This window comes from Aspergillus nidulans, chromosome IV, assembly GCF_000011425.1.
Source record: "Aspergillus nidulans FGSC A4 chromosome IV".
Lineage (NCBI taxonomy): Eukaryota > Fungi > Ascomycota > Eurotiomycetes > Eurotiales > Aspergillaceae > Aspergillus > Aspergillus nidulans.
In genome coordinates, this window is record NC_066260.1 from 1,761,782 (window position 1) to 1,784,524 (window position 22,743).

Consider the following 22,743-nt stretch of genomic DNA (forward strand, 5'->3'; position numbering starts at 1 on the left):
AGCAATAGACGGTCCACGGCCGTGTTACGTGTACACGGCTGTGCGGCACTCACCTAATCAGGCCGTATGCGACGCCCGAGGACTATATAAACACTCAAACAGTCCAGGCTTCCTTTGTCCCAAGCTCTACAGATTGCAGTGCATTAGAATTATCCTCATCCAGAATGGCTACCTCCAGGCCTACCTCAACCTCGACCTGGTCCAGGCTTGCACTCGCCTTGTCCGCCTCATTCATCCCCCTCCCAGCTTACGCTCAGCTTTACGATAAAGTAATCCAGACCGAGTACGGCCCTGTCAAGGGCTTCAAATACTTCAACAAGTCGACCCTGGAGAAAAATTGGGGGAGTTCCGCTGACGGCAGCAACGTTGCAGCCTTTCTCTCCATCCCCTTTGCCGCCGACACTGCGTACGAGAACCGCTGGAAACCGCCTCAACCGCGCGAGCCCTGGAATGAGACCCTCGTCGCGGATACCTGGGGCCCTGGCTGCCCGACCTCTTACGCAACGGACTACAGCGAGGACTGTCTCACTGTGAACATCTGGACGGGCGCGAATTCCTCGTCTGACAGACTGCCCGTCATGATCTACAATCAGGGCAGTGACGAGCCGAGCAACAGCGCTGTTTACTATGGCGGTGGCGTGGCGCGGAAAGGCGTTGTCGCTGTGACATTCAACCGCCGTGACGATGTCTTTGGGTACCTGGCGCACCCCGAATTGAATGCCGAGTCGGAGAAAGAAAATGGCCACAGCTCGTCAGGCAACTACGGAATCCTCGACTTCCTCGAGCTGCTGAAGTGGGTGCAGCGCAACATCGAGAACTTCGGCGGCGACTCTACGAGCGTCACGATAGTCGGACAGTCCTTCGGCTCCGCGCAGGTCTACCACGCCGTCAACAGCGGGCTCTTCAAGGGTCTCTTCCATGGAGCTATTGCCGAGAGTGGCGTGCGATACCCCTACGACACCCTTCTTGCCGGGCTCGCAGATTCGTACGTCACCATGCCGAAAGCTATACAGAATGGTCTCAACTACACAGCCTCGCACAATGCCAGCTCAATCGCGGACCTGCGCAAGCTCTCCACCGAGGAGATCATGGTCGGCTCGGGTGACCGTGTCACAGATGCCGATATCTGGTGGGTGACTGCGCTCTCCTGCATGTACCCGCTCAAATACAAGCCCGTGCTAGACGGCTACGTCCTCCCTGAGAAGTACATCGATAGCCTGCGCAATGGGCCGGCTAATGACGTCCCCTTTATCACCGGCAACAACAAAGACGAGAGCGGTGCTGCGACGTCGACAGACTACACGGCTAAGGAGTACCACGAGTACGCCAGTCTCAAGTACGGCAACCTCTCATCCCGGTATTTCGCTCTTTACCCCGGCAACAACGAGACGCAAGCGAGCCGGTCCTGGAACGCTGCGGCAAGAGATACGTCGCTTGTCTCGTCCTGGCTGTTCGCGAAGGACTGGGCCAAGTCTGCATCTAGCCCGTTCTACACATACTACTGGGACCACGCCCCACCTAGCCAGACCCAGGGTGCGTACCATGAATCTGAAGTTTTCTACACCATGGACACGCTGTATGCGAACGCAGACGATCACGAGTGGACGTGGTATGATTACCATGTCGCGGAGATCATGTCCAGTTACTGGGTTAACTTTGTCAAGACGGGAGATCCCAACCTCGGTGGAACTTATCCATGGAAAAACCTGACGTATTGGGCTCCTGTGGGCAGTGGGAAGAATGAGACGGTGTTCCATGTGGGTGATGGCTTTGGGGAGGTTCCGTTGGCCAAGCACGAGCAGGTGGAGTTGATTACAGAGTACTTTTCAAGGCAGGTGCCATACTAGAGTGCAGAAGTTGAGCTATCAGAGGATTACGTGTCTCAAGTAAGAGATACAGAGAAATATGCAGCCGCTGTACGATAGAAGTTGATTGTTGGCGTTGATCTCTGCTTGAGTACGTTTGAGCAGGCGTAGTTTAGGACCAGCACGCCGATAGTAGACATAGAACAGTTCATGTTGGTTCCTAATGAGACCTAAAAAAAAAAAAAATGTGCTGCAAGGTCATAGAATAGCTGCGAGGAGTCTGACACCAAAAACTGGAAGTCGGAGACATGGAGAAGTCAGGGACACAAGGATATTTCAAAGATTAATCACAGACGGAATAGCCAACAACGCACGCGTCCAATAATTGACGAAGTCCAAAGCAACCAGATGATCGTAGGCATCTGGTAAACAGATTAGCCTCGATGCTTCTGCATAGGCCGTAGAGTATTCTTCCGCGCGCCACGCCAGTCACAGGACGCAAAATATCGGAATCATCATCGAACGAGGAACCTTGTCCTCTCAAGGTATTTCCTGCTGGTGCATATGGAATGCGCAATTCCAGGCTCTGCCTCTTCATCATATCTAAGTATGACTTGACCAACACGGCTACTATCATCTGAACCACTTCAGAGGGTAGACTCTACTGCTCCTTGCATTTCGATCCCAGTCGGAGGCTATGTGACTGCTATAGGATTTGACCAAATTTACGAATTGTACGTCGCTTCGGTGAAGCATTTAACCTAGACTTGTTGAAGGGGTGCATAGGTACTCATTTCCACGGATGAGCAGAAGGGCCAGTTGCAGGGCCTTGTACGGCCAAGGAATGCCAGCATCTAGTAACTCAAGGTTGGTATTTCGTGGGAAGAGAGAAAAGCAGATCAGGCAGAGTCAGAATTTATATGGCTGCAGCTCTAAAACCGTTCGTAGGGTAAACCAAGCCCTCCTACCTGAACTCAGTAGACGAAACTTGTTCACGAGTAAAGTAGAATCCATTATTTCTTCGTGGTGCCTAGCGCTCAATGCAGACGGATGGCTTCCTCGGTGGCCAGGTCCGGCTGCGCCCATAGCTTTCTGAAGCGGCCTTATAAATGGAAAAGAAATTTCATCGCGCCTGAGCCACTCGCCCTAGGCCAGGAGGCAAGTAAGTGGTAGTCAGAGTTGTCGCCATAGTCACATGTCTAGTCAAATGCCCTCTCTTGCCTTCAGCCTACACATCAAAGCTCCCTTCTCCCAAAGGACATACGACTTCTGATCACTCCAGTTCTCGCTTTCCTTACATAGCTCAAGGTCGAAGTTCCAGAGCACCCGGGCAAGAATCACACGCATCTCCGCAAAGGCAAGGTTCCGCCCAATGCAGTTCCGCGGGCCGACGGAAAATGGCTGCACGACCGCCCGGTTATCATGGTAGAATTGGGAGGACGGGTTGGTCTTTGCGTCTGGGAGCCACCTCTCGGGGATGAAGTTGTTGGGGAGATGGAAGTTGCTTTCGGATCTGTACGCGCCGGATTGGTGGACGGAAACAATGGTCTGCATATGTCAATCAGTACCCGGCCATGGTTTTCAGAGGTAGTTGGAAGGTGAGGTTTACTCCTGGGGGCATCTCATATCCAGAAATAAATGTAGGAGCTAATGTCCTCCGCTGCAGGCCAGTCGGGACGGGCGGGTACAGTCTGAACGCCTCGTCAAAGCAAGCGAGCAGGTACGGCAGCTCGGTCGAGACTTTCTGGACGGTGATGTCGGCTTCGCTCTTCATGACAGAGCGGACTTCGCACACGACTCTGCTCAGCACTCTTGGGTTCCGAAGGATCCAGTACGTCACTCCCGACAGCAGCGTCGCGGTCGTTTCGCTGCCGGCTATGATCAGAATATTCGAATTCGACACGATCTCGGAGTCAGTCAACGCGTCTGGGGCCTTTTTCCAGTCGTTCTGGTTGTAAGTATAGTGGCGACTGCGGAGCATCGAGTCCATAAAGTCAGGCCGGGTGTGGATATCTGAGGAGAGCCTCTTCTGCACAGTAACCCGCGAGTGCTCGATTTGTCTCTTTTTCGCCTGCCTGAGGGTCTCTGGTACAAAGGCGCGAAGCAGGAGCCAGCCGAGCATAGGGTAATTGTCTTTGAGTAGTATAAACGGATTCACCTTGATAGATTGGAAAATCGTCGATACCCAGTGGTGATACTCTGCGCTATCGAGACCACCAAATGGCTCTCCAAAGGCCAAGTCACCGATGATATCAAAAGTGGTGAGATTAAACCACTTGACCATGTCTTCCGGACGACCCGATTCCGCAACGCCTTTCAGACGTACAATCAGCTTATCGACATAGCTCTGGATCAGGGGCTCCTGCTCCTGCAGTCCTCTGGCCGAGAATGCATGCGATAGAGCCCTGCGGTAGCGTGAGTGGTCAGTGTCGTTTGTAGAGATGATGGACTGCGGGTCTGCAGCAGAGTGCATATATTTCGGCAGCTGGGTGTGTCCATGACCATAGATGGTTTTCCAGGCGTCAGCAGTTATAAACGAGACTTCTCTCGGACCAAAGCGTACGACCGGGCCGTATTGGGCGTGGAAGCGGCGCATATCGGTGTCAAAGCGGCCGAGGATGGCGGAGATGTGCCGTAAAATGGGGAAGAAGGTCCATGACTTTGGGCCTGGGATGACACGGAGAGGACTGAAGAGGGTATACCATGTTGTAATGATGGCAACGTAGAGACAGAAGCCCACTAAAGGCCAGAGGATGAGTGACAGAGTCAGGGGCATTGCGGTGCAGTTATCGTGGTGTATACCTGAAGAGGCACAGTTGGACGGTTGGAGACAGATGCACTGGTATTAATATACAACACGCGGCCAGGCGCATTCTATATATAGATCAATTCTGGATGGATGTGGGCAAAGCGCTCTCGTTGATGGAATATCCATGCGGGGAACCATGTTGGTTGATTTACTCCATACAGGGACCGGATTGCCGAAAGCAATGACAACCAGAAGCTGCAAGATATGCCAAGAAATCAAGTATAACCGCGTTTATGCAATCAACTGCCCGGCACAAGCCGGTTATGAGAATGATCTGTGGAGTTTATGCTCTTCATCCAGTCTAGCATCGGTTAACGGCATACGTAGCGGTGTCGATCATGGATATGCGGGGAATTTTAGAGCGTTTTCCTCCTTAAAAGACCCGTGCTGACTACTCAAAAATCTAGGCTTGAAATCACTACTTATATACATAGTATGCATGGTTTTAATGATAATACTTCAGGGAGAGCGTTGCTAGATAATGGCTTTCCAGTGTGGAATGGTGGAATATTGCCACATCGTCTTCCATGATACTGCTCAGTTCAGCAAAGGAAGTATTCTTAGACAGTGACAAGTGTCCTTTTTACCTTTTCCTATGCTTAGAACGAAATAGGCACCTTGCAAATTTTTTATTGATCAGTAGTGAAAGATAGCTCTCCCAAGTGTGCCGGCACATGAGCACCATAACGACATTTAAACGCCTACTCTTCTAGCCTTGTACTATCACCATGCTTGCAGGAAACCTAGTAAGCCTACGAGTCACAGACCTGGTGGGTCTCCGTGCTACACCCTGTTTAGCAGTATTTCTCCGTGGTCCTCTAATCTCGGCCGTCCGGGCCCGCGGACCCGAGATGGGTTCTACCTTTATATCTTCAAGGAGATGTCGTGCTGAATTCTTCCAGAACAAGGGGGATAATGGCCCATATTGAGCGGCTGACGCCGCTGGATGTGGCCATGCCGAGAATTACATCCGGGTTCTTCTGCTCTTTCGTGCAGCAATCGCAGCATCAGCCACGCAGCCCCTCCAAGACGGACTCAATAAGCTTGCAGTGCAGGTGCCGTGGGTCTTGGGGCGAATCTGATCTGTCAGGGGGGGGGGAGGACAAGAAATCCGATATGATGCAGAGAAGATCAATCCACCCAACCTTCTCGACAAAGGCTCGATAGCAGTATCGTACACTATGTCGTCTCACGGAAAGTCAATGGACGCTATCGCGCCAGAGGTCCGGCCTGCATCCGTTGCCCTAACTCGGGATGGTGCCACCGGCTTCACGGAGGTCATACGACTCTGGACGAGGAGCATTGCTGGACCTGATCTATGATTTTCCACCTGTAGTGCAGCACCGGATCGAGGCCCCAGGCATGCGCACCTTCTCACGACGCTCTCGTAGCTCGAGATCTCGTCTCCTTTATCGGATGCCATCAGCACACTATAGTCCATAAACGTCTTCTTCTCAGATATCATCAGAAAAGAACCGGCTGAGCCCACCATAGCAACATTAATACAGTTTGTATTCTGCCCGTAACTGGCAAACAGTGGAAAACAAGAAGGCTGCCGTGATAGGTGCTTGAAGTACGTTGCAGCACTAGACATGTCCCCTCCCTTTCTCACACCTGACAGTCACCGGACAACCAAATTGTTAAATATAGAATATATGCAATAGATAACTATATATCACTGTATATTTTATAAAGCAATCCACCGAATGGAGAAGACTAGTGATAAAGTGCTTATCATTGGAAGAATATGCTCCCTAGTAAGCCATGTGATACTGCCCTTCTGCCATACAGGGTGCAATCCAGCATAATTTGGAAGTCAAAAGAACGATTATTTGTTGAATACAAGGTAGACGGCAAGTCGCTGCGCCCCAGGCATTCCCCACCTCACTCATATGACACATTGACCTGCCGGCTGACCATAATATTGTTACCCTGACCCGTTTTGTTTCCCTCCAGAATCATCTTCTGGCTATCACTGTCGCTCAATTGACTGTCCTGGTCTTTACTCTCTCTGCCGCTCTGAGCCTGCGCCCCCTTGACCTCGGTGAGGGTGGTTGTATATGTATATGCCGCGGTGCCCTTTCCCTGCTGGCTCAACTCGAACCCAGACTCGAGTCGCGAGGGACGGCTGCTGTAGCCGGATCTGCCGGTGCTCTCAAAGAGTGTGCGAAACAAGGGGCGCAGAGTTGCAATATTGCCAACCGTCATGCCGATGGCATTTTCGGCAAATCCCCAGATCACCACATTGGCTACGGCGTATAGGAACTCGTCTTGATTGGTGAGGTTGACTGTGTAGTTGAGCCGGACGCATGCTGAAAGTGAGGCTCTGTTTCAGTTAGTCGTCGGAAATCATGAATCTGCAGCTGAGAGTACGCACAAGATACCAAGGCTCATCAGACCCATGACGGACAGCTTGCTGTTACGGCCGAGCTGGACGTTCCAGAGCAGGGGGATTGGCCTATTTGAAGGTTAAGTCGTGACAGGACAGAGACAAGAATTGGTTGGTACTGACATTAGGGCAGTCACCCAGTCTGTAGTAATGTTGACAGCTGTGCAAGCATAGTAAACATCTGCCAAAACTTGAGGAGGTTGGCAGCGTCCACCATTTTTTAGAAGACTCTTGTCCCAGGCAGCCCTTTGCATTTGTTAGCTTCGCGTTTCTATCTTCTGCACCAACATGAGAAACCCACTCAACTGGAATACAGTCAGTTAGAATAAAGATCAAAGCTATGACGTTCATAATCGTAAAGAGAGCGATAATGATATACTGAATGTATATATAGAGCTTTCGCCCTTCAGCGATTCGGATCAGCATCCAGCTGATGCTGAGCTTGATTGGAATAATGGCGGCACAATAGCCGACCTCGAATATCAGGAAAAACTGGAACCTCCGTCATTAGCCGAAGGTGAACTATCATGTATAATGGCCCGTAACAATACCTTCTGGCCCTGAACCTGGTATTTCACATTTTCAGGTTGCTGCAATCGCCAGGCGCGAATGCCGACGCCATTAAAAGCGCCTCCAAGACAGCCTACCATAAGTACGCAGAAAGGAGCCTGGACCGGTTAGCTCCCTAGACTTCTGGTCAAGGTGTTCTGGGTACCAACATACCACTGCTGCTGTCATGATCCAATCTTCCGCCGCCCACAGTCTCCTGCTGACTCGACAATATACCCGCAAGGAATAGGTGATCAGGGCAAGGGAAGTCAAGGCGATCACACTTCCCGCCAGCTTCGGCGCATCATCTGCGGAGATGGCCATGGGTTTGATACGGTGTGGAAACTCGATCGAGGACCGTGCTAATGACCAAGCAACAAGCACGATTTACGTGACTAGGGGTGAGCGATGCAGGAAGGCCAGAGATCAGGTCAATATCTGGGGAGATTGGTATCTTAAGAGTAGACTGAGTTGACCATCTTGGCTTTTCTTGGAGACATGGCGACAACAGCCATAATACCGGCCAAATCATTGCTCCACTTCGAAGCATGTTATGTGGGCTTTGCTTTTCCATGAGGCTCGAAATAACCGCTCAACCGATAAGTAAAAACCTGAACTGCCGTATTCGCTCGGACAGCATATCACATGAGGTCGTGTGCAAATTTGGATGCGCTAATATGTGCGGATTTTCTTGTACAGAGTTTAGAGGGTGGCGAGTTCGACTCATGTCAACATCCACAGTAGGTATCTGTTTCTTGCAGACAAATTTGAGGGCAGAGAACCAGAAAGCGGCTTGACGGCAGGTTTATCATAGAACAAAATAATAATAAAAAAAATTACAAATAAACAAAGTACAATTAATTTGCATGCAATCTTATGAGGCGACTGACAGACGCGATATACCAGGATTAAGCTGGGGGATCATTAACCTCACTGGCAATCACCGAATGCAGAGACGAAGGCGCCCCATCAAACTCTGTTCGCATTCGGTGGAAAGCCAAGATGTCGTATATATTGCCTTTGGCAGATCCTGCCGGTCCCGGTGGTCTGGACACGCGCCCAGGAACCCAAACCATGGTGGTCTGACGGGATGCTGGGCCAGTCTTTTGAATGCAAATAGTATATTGGGTAGAATAGCCGTTATCAACAAGACGTACTGTACCTATTATGGAGGGGGTGCCTCCAACAATAGACAGACACTGCAATAGTGTGAAGTGTATGAGTGACTTGCACTTGTGCGGGATCCACTAACCCCTATTGTGGCAAAGACCGCCAAGACTTTCTTTCATCTCTGTACGAGGAATCAGCAGCAGTAGTCGGGTAGACCAGGGGAGGTAGCCCGTACCTACTGATGTTCTCACATAGGGTTCACCGGGGGTACCAGAATTCCCGGAACAAAACCGCCAAAACCAATGCGCAATGCACAACGGTACTTTTGATTGGCTGGCTAGCTATCAAGATATCATGATTCTAGGGAGGCCGTAACCGGAAGGCGGCGGGTTAGGGCCAAGCTGCTCAGAACTGGCTGCTTTGGGCCTTTGGAGAGCAGAGCACAAAGCAAAGTACAGAGCAGAGCAGCCACGTGTCGTTCCTAACTTTCACATCCATCTACCATCAGCGAGTGCCAGGAACAGAGACAAGCCTTTTTGCAATCTTCACCAAAGCTCTTGCCAGACTCTCGCGAGAGCAACTGACATGATTGTTGGCATGATCGCCACCTATTTCTGATCCTCACCAGCATCCACAAGTGTCATCCGGATAGCTGGAAGACTAGCGTGCAGTTCCAGAGACTTCTTCAGGGGAATAACCAGTTCTAGCCTTTCAGACAGCTCTTTGTGCCAAGAGACCTGAGCCTGGATTGTGGCCAGTCATTTCCTTTTTTAGGGCTAGACGCCGTGCTTGGCGCTCTAGTAATAACAGGCCCTACCACGACTTTTGTGCTATTATGGTGGTCAATAGACCACCAACATGAACAATGTCCTAGAGGGTGATCAAGTAGAATATAGAGTCACTAGAATGCGTGTTCGATGTATTTATATCACCTAACTCTCTGAGTGAAGCCCAGGATGGTCACAACAGTATCGGGTATTCAGTGTGCAGTGTAGCCGGTTAAGTGGGGCTGCTAACTCAGGAAAGCCCGGAGTTACCCCGGCCTGAAAAACGAGTACACAGCTCATCGAGCTCTGAAAACCCCCTGGAATCCCTAGACCATAGTATTATTTACCAGTTAGTTGATAGACTATATTTTAATTAAGTATTTTTATTTGTAAGAAGGTGTTCCAATCTTCCGGTCTGCTGCGAGTGCGAATACAGAGCATCAGCTCTTGGTTGTTGATTCTATGATGCAGCGCGCCAACAGGATCCAAACTCAGACCAAGCTAGCCTTCAGGGGGATGGGTGAGGACAAGTCTTGGGAATGAGCTGGCATAAAGAGAAGAGGAGATGGAGATCTATAGGTTGAGATCTGTGAAAACCAAGAGATGGACATCTATAAGACGAGATTTTTGAGGGCAGAGCCTTCTGGCTTGAACAGAGGGAGTTGTAGAGAAATGCTACCATTGAGCCTCTTGGCAAGGGCTCCTGGACCAGAACTTGTCCGGTATGCAGGATTTTGAGCCTGCATGGCTCGCGGTGATCTGCAGTGGATGAGGAGGCATGCCCAGAGAGCCAGGCGCCTCTAGCTGGCTCAATGCTCTGTCGAGAAAACACAAAGAGGAAAAAGTAGAGCACCTCGATCATTCAAATTATCTTCTTGGCTTAGCCTGTCATTATCCGCTGATTTGTTTATATGTCTCCCTTGGCGGGGCTTAGGGAGCTTGAGCAGAACAAACGAGGTCGGCTGTGTGGTAGCAAAGGCCCATGACCTACTTCGATCTATGGAGGTACCCAGGATAGCCCTATCAATGCACCGAGGATGTGATTTTGTGAATGCCAAAATTCTAGTAACTTGGTTGTCTGTTCTGGCAAGCTGCATGAACAGAAACGAGAATTAGGATCTGCGCGAAGCGGTCCAACTCTGTGGCCTGGGCCTGGCAGCACTGCACGATATAATATCAGCAAGCCTGTCAATCTAGGTAACTCGGCTTTGCTCCTGATCAGACGCTCCGGCACACTGAAGAGATGGAGGACCTGAACAGACGTGGAGACTGCACGGATACACCAGCTGATCACCCAGTCCAAATATCAAAGCGCGGAAACGTCGTCGCGAAGACCGCAATCCGTGACTGAATCACGATCACCGCATTCTACTAGATGCGAATCAAAGGTCCTTCATTGCAGCCAATCTAATTGAGTGTACGGCCATCAAAGAGCTTGTGGATAAACTGAAACGGAAGACAATTACAAAGGAGCGGGTGCTCCAGGAAAGTACGCGTAACCATTTAAAGGACGAAAATGCTGACTCCTTCGGTGAAAAGCAATCTGAGACGGCCGAGTGGCGACGGCGGCGTGGAGAAGACCCAGTTTGCAGCGAAATACTACAGCGCTTCTAGACTCGGTGTGAGCTTACTGAGGAGCGCCGGCTGGTGGCATGGGCAGGACCTCATATCCCGACCACGCGCAGCGGCAACTCGGCGGGAGAAAAGTCTTGTGCGATCAGAATTGCCATGCTTGAGATGTATAGTTATGGAAGAGATGCTGCATAATGTGATGAAGACGAGCCAGCCCTAAATACACTGCTTTGTGCTCATAGTTTCACTTTGAGTTGTGAAATGATTCACTACATGTCTCATCGGGAATGGGGACAGACTAGTAAACTTCGCATCTTTGAAGTTGGTGGTAGAGGGACTGATCAATATAAGCTGGTTTATACTGATATAAAAATGGTATACTTTGACTACCGGCGCCAATCCAGGGCCTAGGGCAGGCCAACGCTCGTGACCTTGCATCCAATTGGTAGAGATACAAAAACTGCCATGAGGGACGGTATACCAAGACTTATTTCTCCTGATACAGGTTCACGGGCTTACAGTGGCTAAGTGATCTTTGATGTGCGACTCTGTAGTTCACTATTTCGATCAGCCGTGTACCTGTGGGATGGGCTGGCATCACCCATATGCTTAGGTCACTAGGCCGCAACTCAGGCTTGACTAAGCCCTAAGGACAGACTCTATATCAACATCCACAAGATATCCCCACTCTATATCAGGATCCTTGCTGATGTAAAGCGTCGCCACGGTTCCCTCCGCACCGAATTTGTAAACTGGTCCGTTCCGGGGTCGGTCCGCAGCACTTTTGGCCGCACACTGGGGTAATATGAATCAATCACGTCTTCGAGAGTTTCGTGTTCAACGCCCGTTGCAATGGAACACCACACGGAGGAGTTATGGATGCCCAGTACGACTATAAACACAGCTCCATTCACGTTCATGTATGGCACTCCGGCTGCCCAGCCGGAGCTGCGTATGAGAAGGCGCCATGATGGCTGCCGGTGATGGTTCATCTCCAATCTCAACCCTATTCCTTGGTCAATGACCAGCCAACGGTCGTCCAGCCGCAAGGTCTGTCGCTCGGTTGGATGGAGCCCATTGGCTTGGACGGCGGATTCCCGGAGACTGAAACAGTAGTGGTTGGTATAACTAATGGCCGTGAGATTCTGTTGGAGACCGGGGCTGGTTGAGTTTGCATCGAGCTGGGGTTTGACCTTGCCCTTCTTTACCAGTAGCTCAACTACGCGGTCATGTCCTCCACTTTGTGCCGTTCACATGGACGTCGTATTCCAGATCGTCTTGCAATTAGCATCAATCACACCCGTCTCTAGAAGGAGCTCCACAACGGGCTCCCGCCCGTGTTCAGCAGCATGGTACAGTGGCGTTCTACTGTACGAGTCCGTGAGAGCTGGGTCCACATTTAGGTGTGCAAGCAGCACCTTAACAACAGCTGGTGTCCATTCTGCGCCGCGCACGAGAGTGGTCGCCAGTACATCGACTGGGAATAATTATCGACAGCTGGACTCTGCAGGAGCTGCCTCACCACCGTCTCATTACCGTTTCCTGCAGCCCAAGATAGGGCTGTTCACGAGTAAACGTCCCCGGCGTCTGGTGCAACGGCGGTGTTTTTCAATAAATCCCGACGGCAATGTCATGTCCATTTTTGGCTGCGAGAGCCAATTGCGTTAGACCGCGCTCGTCTCTGATATTGATCTCTATGTCCGTGGCCAGGAGCAGGCGCTCTACAACTCCTCGCCCTTCCGTATCTTGCCGCTCACGATAACAGGCTTCTTCCGTGACGATCTTGGAACTTGATATCCACCTTACCACCTCGGAGAAGGAAGTTCACGACCTCAACGAACCCTTTCTCTGCAGCCCAACAAAGTGGTGTGCGGCCATGCGTATCCTCCGGATCCATTATCAATTCCTGGAGGCTCTCACACAGGCGTTCCATCGTATACGCGAGCCCGAATTACGCCGTCATATGGACGTTGGTCACCTCCATCGCCAGCCGCTCTCGATATCCCGGAAGCCGGAATTCACGGGAAGAAGCATGACCTGCGCAGCGCAGACGAGCATGTCGCCACGAAGAAACTGTAGAACTAGTTCTTGGATCTCTCGCTCAATGGCTCCATCTCCCTCTCCGTAGCATGGAGTCCCCAATTCTGCGCCGCATATCCCAGAAGTGCGTTGCTCTCGTCTTGTAGCAGCGCTTCTAACGCTCTCTCCGACTTGCAGTGTATGTCATTGAACATATTAAAGGAAAGGTATGTAAGGCAAGCTAGTGCAATATCTTTTTGGGCATTCGGGAAGTACTGCCTGCGCCGGTCAAGGAAGTGATCTTCGGTGGATTTGTGCACCATTCGGATGACTGCACTCGTGTGGTCGAGGACCACTGTACCGACTGGGATCATCATCCCACTGATCAGCTGCACCATGTCATTTGTTGGGATTGGAGTCTCTTAACCTACACCTCACAGTTCCCTCACGCGGCAGTATATGCTGTCTATCTCCAACCGACCTGGAAACGATAAGCTGCCTGGAAGAGACATCTATCAAGTCTAAGATAAGGGCTTTTGACAGTTTGATTCAGCTAAATAGAAAGAAGATTGAAGAGATTGCTTGGGCCAGGCTGCTTCTGTTCACATCACATGGTTTGTTGTCAACATGCCTGTGTACAATCTGCTAGGCCACGACTTACAGCCAATGCGCGGGGCGGTCCTTGTACTCAGACCTCTCAACTAGCTGAGTTCTACCTAACTTGATTTTATCAAAGCTACATATAGTGGAACCTGCGGTTATTCTCCTGATCTCTGTCGTGACGATCGTTTACTAGGTTATCCACCTTATCCTTGGCTAGCATTTAGGGTTAGCCATACAGCCTACCTAGTATAGCCTCAGACGGAATGGTGCACACCTACCTCCTCGTTGCTCAATGAGTAGCGACTCGATTGTTCCTCCTTATATCTAACCTATAATCCACAACGCGATAAGCTTTCGACTGCTGCTCGACCGTTTTCGACCCATTGACGATGGAAGCATGACGTATCCCGTAAGCGTGTGGCCCACCTCTGTACCATATATGATGGCGCCTTTCCATACTATATTATCGCAACAAAGTAGGTTGTAAGTAATGCTATAAAACTGCGGTAGGATATGTTCTATATTTAACGTCTTTCTGAGCTCAATGACCTTAGGTTTCTAAATAAATAGTATAATACTTATAAATACCATAATTACAGCTGTAATATATATTACCCAGAGAAATACTTATCTCAAAGAGGCTACTTGTATATACTTATACATCTCTAAACCAACTTCTTGTTGAGATATTAGCGTATGAATAGACACTAGTTTATAGGTGACCCGCTCGCTTGCAAGGCCCATTCGCTTGCAGGATACGTTATCATCTGAACTGAGTCAGCCTTCTCTCATCCTCACAATGCAATATTCATAAGCTGGTAATGAGCGCGAACTTACCTGGCAGCAGCTGGATAGGCCATCGTAACACGGATACCGTACCACGTGCGGGCTCCGTCGCACTAAGAGGGACATCCCATCCACCCCGACGGAGATATCTCGACCCCGGCTCTGTTGTGTAGCCGTTCATCGGGCCGTCGAACAATTGATAAGATGCATCGCTCGAGTCATTACACAAACCAAAGAAATTGATAATATTTAGTGGATGTCGATGGAGAACGTCAGTGCTCCTGATGCTAAACAGACGTCTTGGTCGGACAGTGGGGCTCGACGGTTCAGGGTCTGCCCTCGTATTTCTCGGTTCTCTCGTATTTTTGTCTCGTATCAGAAATGACACCCATATCAACCACGCCCAGGACCAGTTGAATGATAACGCGTCTGGCAATGGATTAGAGCAGAAGCCTCGCTTGATCTCGTCGCTTTTCCTTACTATAAGAACATATCCCATAGAATGTTTATAGAACGTTGAGTGGCATCCGCGGCTGCGGAGCCAGGGGCTGAGCAGGATGACATCACATGCCGCCCCCCCCTTCCACTCTCAGTTCCCTATGACATTCCCTTCTAGTTACTCCGTTCGCAGCTCCATAAAACGACCATGTCGTCGTTCTCATTCATCGCCCATTCCTTTCGATGACGAACGGTCCTGGCTACCGGCTAACTCCACTGTTCCAGCTTCGCCCATGATCGTCCTGTGTCTATACCATTCCCCTGAACGACTCTTCGCACTCCCATCTCCCCCCTTCCAACCCTGAACTAGTGCCCGGCAATGAGCATCCTTGACGCACCATGGCATTGAGCAGTCTTTCAATCGGGGTCGCCCTCACACCGACCGTCGTTTCCACGCTCTTTTCTCATGTACGTCGCCCTCCCGCGCTTTCCCGGCCGTGATCGTGTACTGACAGCACAGTACGCCAACCGTAAAACCCTCCACAATAAACCCAATGTCCACCTCTCCTACGATGAGGGGATCTCGGTGATCCGCGAGTTTATCGATTTCAGCTCCAAGCGTCCGATTGAGTATATCCAGGAATTCACCGCGCAGCGCGTTCCCGCGCCGCACTGGGTGCGGATCGAGCGAGTCTCGGTCGCAGAGGAGTTTCTGTCAGAGTCGGCGGCCCTAATCATCAAGCAACTGGGTCCGCGGGGCGTTGCGCAGGTCGGGGGTGAGAAATGGTGGCAGTGGCGCGGTCCGTCAGGGGACAAGAATAATGGAGAATTGCGAGGCGAGTGGATTGAGATGCATAGCGACTATAATGCGCGGAAACACGCTGCGAAAACCGACTCGAGCAACAGGCGCATCATGCTGTACATTCATGGCGGCGCGTACTATTTCGGGAGTGTGCAGACGCATCGGTATCAGCTGCAGCGGCATGCGAGGAAGCTCAAGGGGAGGGTCTTTGCACGGTATGCACATTCCCTAGACTTTGTTACTATGTTTAATTGGCTAACTGCTCTAGTGAGTAACTTTGATTTGGTTTTAAACCTTTGCTGACGAATAGAAGCCGACTACCGCTTGTCGCCGCAATTCCCGTTCCCCTGCCCACTTCAGGATTCATTGGCATCTTACCTCTATCTCTTACGAGACCATGCCCCCGAGGACATCATCTTTGCGGGAGACTCTGCTGGAGGGGGAATGATCCTCTCGTGAGTCGATACCGGTTACTTGGAGTGATCCTCGGCTAATGATTGGCAGGATGCTCGTCATTTGCCGTGACCAAGGACTGCCGCTACCGGCTGGCGCAATACTGATTTCACCATGGGTTGACCTCACGCATTCATTCCCTAGCATAGTAAAGGACAACCCTGGCGACTATATCCCGCCCCATGGCTTCTTGCATAAGCCGTCGCTAGCATGGCCCCCGCCGAACGAAGACGAGATCCGAGAGATTAACGAAGCCCTGAAGAAGAATCCAGCCACCACGGATAAGAAGAACGAGAAGAACGAGCCTCCGACAGGAGAGGCGAATGTGTTCAAGGTCAGCGAGTCTGAGCCGACCCTGGGCCACGGTCGCCGACCCCCGTCTTTCGTGATGAACGGCAAAACGATAGAGGTAAAGGACCAGATTCACATGTACACGACCAACGAGCTGCTCTTCCATCCCCTCGTTTCTCCTATCTTCCAGCCTTCTCTCGGAGGACTCCCCCCTCTTCAGATCATTAGCGGTGGCGGCGAGATGCTACGGGACGAGCAGTTCTACATTGCTCACAAAGCGGCCAACCCTGTGGCCTACCCGCCGAACGACAGTCTCCTCGCCGAGCTCGACCCCAAGCGCGAAATAGTCAACAAGTACCCCGGAACATACGTCCAGCTCCAAGTCTGGGATGATCTGTGCCACGTGGCCCCCATTCTCAGCTTCACCCGTCCTGCCAAATACATGTTCCGATCAATCGCGCAGTTCGGAGCGTGGGCGCTGGCGCGCGCGCAGGATACAACGGTCGACATCGTCAATGATGACGAAGTCTCCCCCATCTCATCAAGTGAGTCAGCAAGTCCCGAGACATCTGACAACGAGGGCAGGGAAAAGGGACCTCACGATCGACCGGGCATTGCCGTAGGTAAAGCTGGTGACTCGCTGCCACCATTCAAAGACCGGATGATTCGCCAGAGGGTGGATAAACGAGGCCACATATACCCCCTTCCTCCCCCCCGCGACTGTCCAGCGCTTCAACTGCCCCCTTCATCCGTCGGCACAATCAACCCCGGCCTCCTCATGAAATGGATGCTAGTCAAGGAAGAATGGGATCAAAAATTTGCAAAAGAAAAGGCGCGGATACACCAGTTACGGCTTGCAGGCCTTGCTTCCGGATTTCAGGATTTCGACGGCGATACCCCGCCACCCAGCGCGCTGGCCGCGAGACGCTTCTCTCCAGGTGCCCTTCCACCAAAGGGTCTCCGCACCAGCTACCCTATGACGATGTGGGCCAGGTTTGCCACCAAGCACGATAAGCGGACGATTAAGCGTGAGCAAGAAATGGACAGCCGGTCACAGCGGTCGAATCGAGCCAGCGTCGACGCCGGACGAGCAGGCGCCTCGATTGAGCACCAGGAAACCAAGGACAAAGCCGCGTCAATCCCGACAGAGCCAGCGCAACAGTTGAATGACAAGGTTCCCTATTCTAAACCGCCGAGCAATGATAACAAGCCCACCGACTCGAACCCATCTCTTGCCCAGGCCTCATCGAACAAATCCTTCGTCCCCGGCCCGTTCATCGTCCTGCCGAACTACGAAGGCCCTGACAAGTCCGAAAACGCGAGCACACGCGCCCTCTTCCACGTCCCCGGCACCATCAAACCCACAGCGCAAACCGCAGGCACGTCCAAAAGTTCGCAGGATCTGGACCAACGCCCATCGTCGCAGGGCGGCTCGGCGACCATTCGCAGCGGGTTTACGGTTCAGTCTGACCCGGTGACGGACGACGCAGGGAGTACTATTGGCGACGAAAAATCCCTTGCTGTTACCACGTTGGGTGGTGTTGATGCGGCAAGTACCCGCGCCGTGCTAAATGCCGATGGAGTGTTGAGGCCGTCTACGGATAACAACTCCGTTTACGTCTCTGCTGACAGCCTTCCGCTAACTAACGGTGCGGATCATGAGAAGTAGATGACATATTGTCTGCCAATATCTTTTCATCTGTAATATATATGTTGGAGCTAGATTGATACCTATCGTGTTTTGGTATGATTGCTTTTTGTTGCTGATGTTGGTCTATGTGATGCTGGTTTGGATGTACACTCGAATATGTCGAGATTTATGCCCTCTTGTGTATCTATACCCATGCTATATATGCCCTATCCTTAATATTTACCCTGGCTTCTCTGTTCCTGTATATAACAATTTCATTCTAAAACGGGTATATGCAACTAGTATACATCTCTAATTTTACCGAATGTGATACGCTGGCAAGAAATCTACCACTCAACCCCAACCTTCTTCGCGACCTTCTCCGCAACACCCATAAACGCCTCCCTCCTCGCACTCCGATCCCCCTCCTCCGAAACAACAGTCGGCATTCCGCGATCCGCATCCTCGCAAACCCGTGCATCAAGCGGGATATCACCCAGAAACTCGACTCCAAGCCGCTTACACTCTGCAAGAACACCCCAGTCCCCTTCGCCGCCTTGATCACCAGGACCATGATGATGCAACCCCGCCGAGAAGATCTTCGTCTTGGTCCCACACTCCGGGCACGCAAAGAACGCCATGTTCCTCACCATGCCGAGCACGGGGACATTCATGCGCTGGAACATGCCGAATCCTCTCACAGCATCGCGGAGCGCGATGTCCTGTGGTGTGGTGACAATCACGGCGCCGTCGAGGATGATCTCCTGACCGATTGTTAATTGCACGTCTCCCGTGCCGGGTGGGAGGTCCAGAAATAACACGTCAAGGGGACCCCAGGAAACGGAGTGCAGAAGCTGCTGCATGGCTTTTGTGACCATCAATCCACGCCAGGATATCGGAGTCGTGTCCATTGGGACTCGCGAGTGATGTTGTGGTGTTTCTGGGGTAAGAGATGGGGGGGGAGGGAGGAGATAGCCCATTGACATGGATTTGAGGCCGTAGTTTGTTAGTGGAATAAGGCGGTCGTCTGTTGGACAGGAAAGGGTTAACAAATGTGTATGGCAGTGAAGTTATGTTTTGTTGAGACATACGTTCATCAAGTCTCGGCTCCCCCGAGAGATTCAGTAGTGTTGGAATGGAAGGGCCAAAGATATCTGTGTCAAGAATCCCGGTGCGTATGCCGCGGCGCGCGAAGGCGAGAGCTAGGTTCACTGTTCGTCCGTTTCGTTAGATTATATTTTCAAGGAAACCAGTACGAGGTTGAAACGTGACAAAAGCTGTACCCGCAATTGTTGATTTCCCTACACCACCCTTCGCAGAGGACACGGCAATGACCTTTTTCACATCGCGTATCTTGCGCTTCTCCGGGAGACCGCGGCGACGGGGGAATGAGGGCGGGGTGCCGGAGCGTGGGAGGCCCTGAAACGTGTTATCAGATAAGTTCCAGAAAGAAGAATAATTTAGACATACCAGCGGATTATCATGTTGCAGACATCGGAATGTCGAAAATAGTCTCCTTTGCGTCGCCATGCTGTTCTGTGCTTGTGATGTCGTTGGACTAGAAAGCTATGAAGCCTGAGGCCTGGAATTGCAATACTGCCGGAAATAGCTCTCACCGCTTCCAATATTAAGCCAATATTGACCTCTCTGTGGGGCAAGATAGCTGACCGCCTCCCCGATCTTCGAAAATGTTATCGCGGCAGAAAAATAATTTCTGCGGATCAACATCGCTCAATTCAACGAATATACGATCGCAGAATGGCGCCAAAATCGCTAGCAGAGCAGATCGCTGATCTAGAAGACCTTACACCAAGGGGTATGAGTTCTCCTTATGGAATTTCGTACGTTTGAGTGCCAAACTAACTCTAACCTACTAAAACAGACTATGACCCCGAGGACATTGAGCGCGGTGGTAACTCCAGCGATGAGGACGTCGAGGTGAAGGATGCGAATGCCGGTAGGGAGCACTATCAGGCTGTTGGGTTAGTCTCCTCTTTGCGGTCGCTGGACGTAGGGTCGTACTAATCGAACTAGGAAAGCAAAACTTCGCAATGAGGGACCTGTGTCATTGGGGAAACAGTACGCTGGATCGCGGGTTAGTAGGGATGCGCTAGAGGCCGAGAGCGATGAAGATCCGTTCAGGGCACGGTCTAGTGACGAGGAGTCTGAGGACGAGAGTGATCTCGAAGATGAGGATGAAGATGGTGATGAGGACGAGGACGAGGATATTTCTGAAGGAAGCGAAGATGAGCGGCCTAGTAAATCAAAGGCTCACAGCTTGAAAGGCCGCGAGGATGCCGATGTGGGTATGGACTCGGATGACAGCGAAGAAGATGAGGATGGGGAGGGTTTCGACGACGGGTTCTCCGACGAAGACGAGGATATTTCGGGCGAGGATGACAGCGAAGACGATGAAGATGCTAAAGAAGAAGAAGAAGAAGAAGAAGAAGAAGAAGAAGAAGAAGAAGATGACGAGTCTGAAGATGAAGAAGAAAAGACCGCGAAGCCCAAACGCCGCGTCCAGTTTGCGAACGCCAAGGTCGCAGACACATCAGACGACCGCGCCCAACTTCGTCAACTATTGGCGACAGACCAAAAAACTATCGCAGCAACCATCTCTCAAGCTGCAAAGGCCGACGCAACAAAAGGTCGTGCCGTTAAACACCAACGTGCAACATTCGATGCCCTCCTCAACGCCCGGATCAAGCTCCAAAAAGGTCTCACGGCAGCTAACCAGCTAGCCACGCGAACCCAACCCTCTGAAGACGCCGACACCGACGCCTTCAAGTCGGCCGAAACAGCTGCGCTTACGCTGTGGTCTACACTCGAGGATCTCCGTCTCACTCTCGTCGATGCGCAAACACAAGATGACTCTAAGAAGCGCAAGCGCCCTTCTCCTGCGACAACCAGTACATCTACATCCTCTCTCTGGAAGCGCATGGCGGAGCTAGAATCCGACTCGCTTGCGCACCGCCGCGCCATCCTTGATAAATGGTCGCTCAAAGTCCGCGGGTCAGCGACTGCAACCACGCTCGCAAACTCAAAGACGAAATTACTAGGCACTTCAGGTGCACAGCAAACCATCACCGCTGTGCTAGATGCACACGTTGCATCTGAAACCACTGACCGCTCATCGAAGCGCCTGAAGAGCACACAAGGATCTACATCCGACCCAAACGAGGTTAAAGTTTACGATGACACGATCTTCTACCAATCCCTCCTCCGAGACCTCGTCTCCCAGCGCATGTCCTCCACCGACGCGATAACCAACGGGCTTGACACCCTTCACATTTTGCCGTCACGCAATGGTGCGGGCGCAATCCACCCCATTACTGGTATGCGAAAGGACAAAGTGAAGCGCGAGGTGGACACGCGGGCCTCGAAGGGCCGAAAAATGCGCTTTGATGTCCATGAGAAATTGCAGAACTTCATGGCGCCTGAGGAGAGGGGTACTTGGACGAAGAGGGCGCGTGAGGAATTCTTTGCAAGTCTGCTCGGGAGGAGTGCGAGTGGAATATTACGAGAGGACGATGTTAGTGATGATGAGGATGGAGAGAAGAGTGACGAGGATGTTGAGGAGGGCGGCCTAAGGCTATTCAGGAGCTGAATGGGATAGAAACGACGGAGTTTTTTGATAGGATTCTACAGGATCTGTACATATTCATTTGTGAAAGTCAACTGAAAGCGACAACTTGTTCATGAGGAGTTTCCAGTTCGCTCCCACTCATGAGGCCAAGCATAGAAAGTCAATATCTGGCAAATATTTACCTCCTCATGGCAAATGCCTAATAAGTGCTGCTTAAATGTTTTCTGAATTACAAGAACACAAAAATAAAATCTGACTTCACTTTGTTTGTCATACCTCTGATAAATTCCTTGTGCACCACACGCAAGGCGGACATGTTGTGATAGATCCCTTCCCCTTCCTCCCCATCAGACTCGCAAACCCTAGAGAGGATCGAAAAAGAACTACTACGGTCTGCGCTACTTTTATGATCTGCAAATGTTTACCCCAACTGTAGCCCCCAGTTGCAATCTGAGGCTCAGGGGGAAACACCTACAAAGACATATACTTCTGCACGGACAACTAGCCAGAGAAGGCCTAAATGGCAGCAAAAGTGCTGTCGATTCATTCATGTCCAGAACACCCCACTGTATGACTGCCATCCTTTGGCTATTTAGATCCTGCCTAGTCCCACGGCTTGCCTTACCGTCAAGTGGAATATATTAATCTCGTCTCCAAGTAGTCTGGTAAATCAGTGACTGACTTCCAGCCTTCAAGCTAGAGCTCATGGCTCTTGCCCATGCTGAAGAGCAAGAATGCGTGAAGCACGAATAGTTCTGTTCCTGGAAGCGGCTCTCCAGCAGTTTCAGGAGGTAAGGAAGACCCAGGGCCCCGTGCAAGGCTAGAGGCACTCTTTGGTTCAATGACTGCTGCCCTCACGGATGTTGACGTTCTATAACGAATGGCGCATTAGGTACCCGGGATTTTCACTAGGGCCTCCAATCTGTACAAGCAATGGAAACAGACGAAGCACTTCAATTTAATGGGCAGAAAGGACTCTGTGCAGCCGCTCTGTATCTACTTAAACATTCTGGGTATAGTAATTGAATTCCCTAAGACAGAATTGTGCAAGCCCTGAGAAGGTATGAGAACGATGCTGGAAACCACTGCGGGCTGCCACCTATCTATCATGCATAAAGCCTAGATCAGCTACGC

The 22,743-nt window shown here is 51.2% G+C and overlaps 6 protein-coding genes across 6 annotated transcripts, besides 1 other annotated feature; 3 read left to right on the plus strand and 3 right to left on the minus strand.

The window, feature by feature from the left end:
• Window positions 1–22,743: part of a sequence feature (contig 1.129 1..627835(1)) that runs on past both edges of the window.
• On the plus strand, window positions 165–1,847 carry ANIA_07521 (carboxylesterase/lipase family protein; the record flags this gene model as incomplete). The annotated part of the gene is made up of 1 exon (XM_675698.1): window positions 165–1,847. The coding sequence occupies one exon, from the start codon at window positions 165–167 to the stop codon at window positions 1,845–1,847; it is 1,683 nt and encodes a 560-aa protein (XP_680790.1).
• Window positions 2,843–4,581, minus strand: ANIA_07522 (protein CYP65T1; the record flags this gene model as incomplete). The annotated part of the gene is made up of 3 exons (XM_675699.1): window positions 2,843–2,897; window positions 3,070–3,353; window positions 3,415–4,581. 3 exons carry the CDS (start codon window positions 4,579–4,581, stop codon window positions 2,843–2,845), a joined length of 1,506 nt encoding a protein of 501 aa, XP_680791.1.
• ANIA_07523 (uncharacterized protein) lies at window positions 6,499–7,876 on the minus strand (the record flags this gene model as incomplete). The annotated part of the gene is made up of 5 exons (XM_050612014.1): window positions 6,499–6,940; window positions 6,992–7,072; window positions 7,127–7,249; window positions 7,305–7,495; window positions 7,727–7,876. The coding sequence occupies 5 exons, from the start codon at window positions 7,874–7,876 to the stop codon at window positions 6,499–6,501; spliced, it is 987 nt and encodes a 328-aa protein (XP_050467977.1).
• On the plus strand, window positions 15,247–18,272 carry ANIA_07524 (lipase/esterase family protein; the record flags this gene model as incomplete). Its single annotated transcript, XM_050612015.1, has 3 exons — window positions 15,247–15,315; window positions 15,368–15,864; window positions 16,154–18,272. The coding sequence occupies 3 exons, from the start codon at window positions 15,247–15,249 to the stop codon at window positions 18,060–18,062; spliced, it is 2,475 nt and encodes an 824-aa protein (XP_050467978.1). The 3' UTR covers window positions 18,063–18,272.
• ANIA_07525 (Mrp/NBP35 family ATP-binding protein) lies at window positions 18,371–19,553 on the minus strand (the record flags this gene model as incomplete). The annotated part of the gene is made up of 4 exons (XM_675702.1): window positions 18,371–19,050; window positions 19,115–19,234; window positions 19,307–19,442; window positions 19,494–19,553. 4 exons carry the CDS (start codon window positions 19,551–19,553, stop codon window positions 18,371–18,373), a joined length of 996 nt encoding a protein of 331 aa, XP_680794.1.
• Window positions 19,782–21,784, plus strand: ANIA_07526 (protein bfr2; the record flags this gene model as incomplete). Its single annotated transcript, XM_675703.2, has 3 exons — window positions 19,782–19,839; window positions 19,906–20,005; window positions 20,058–21,784. 3 exons carry the CDS (start codon window positions 19,782–19,784, stop codon window positions 21,628–21,630), a joined length of 1,731 nt encoding a protein of 576 aa, XP_680795.1. The 3' UTR covers window positions 21,631–21,784.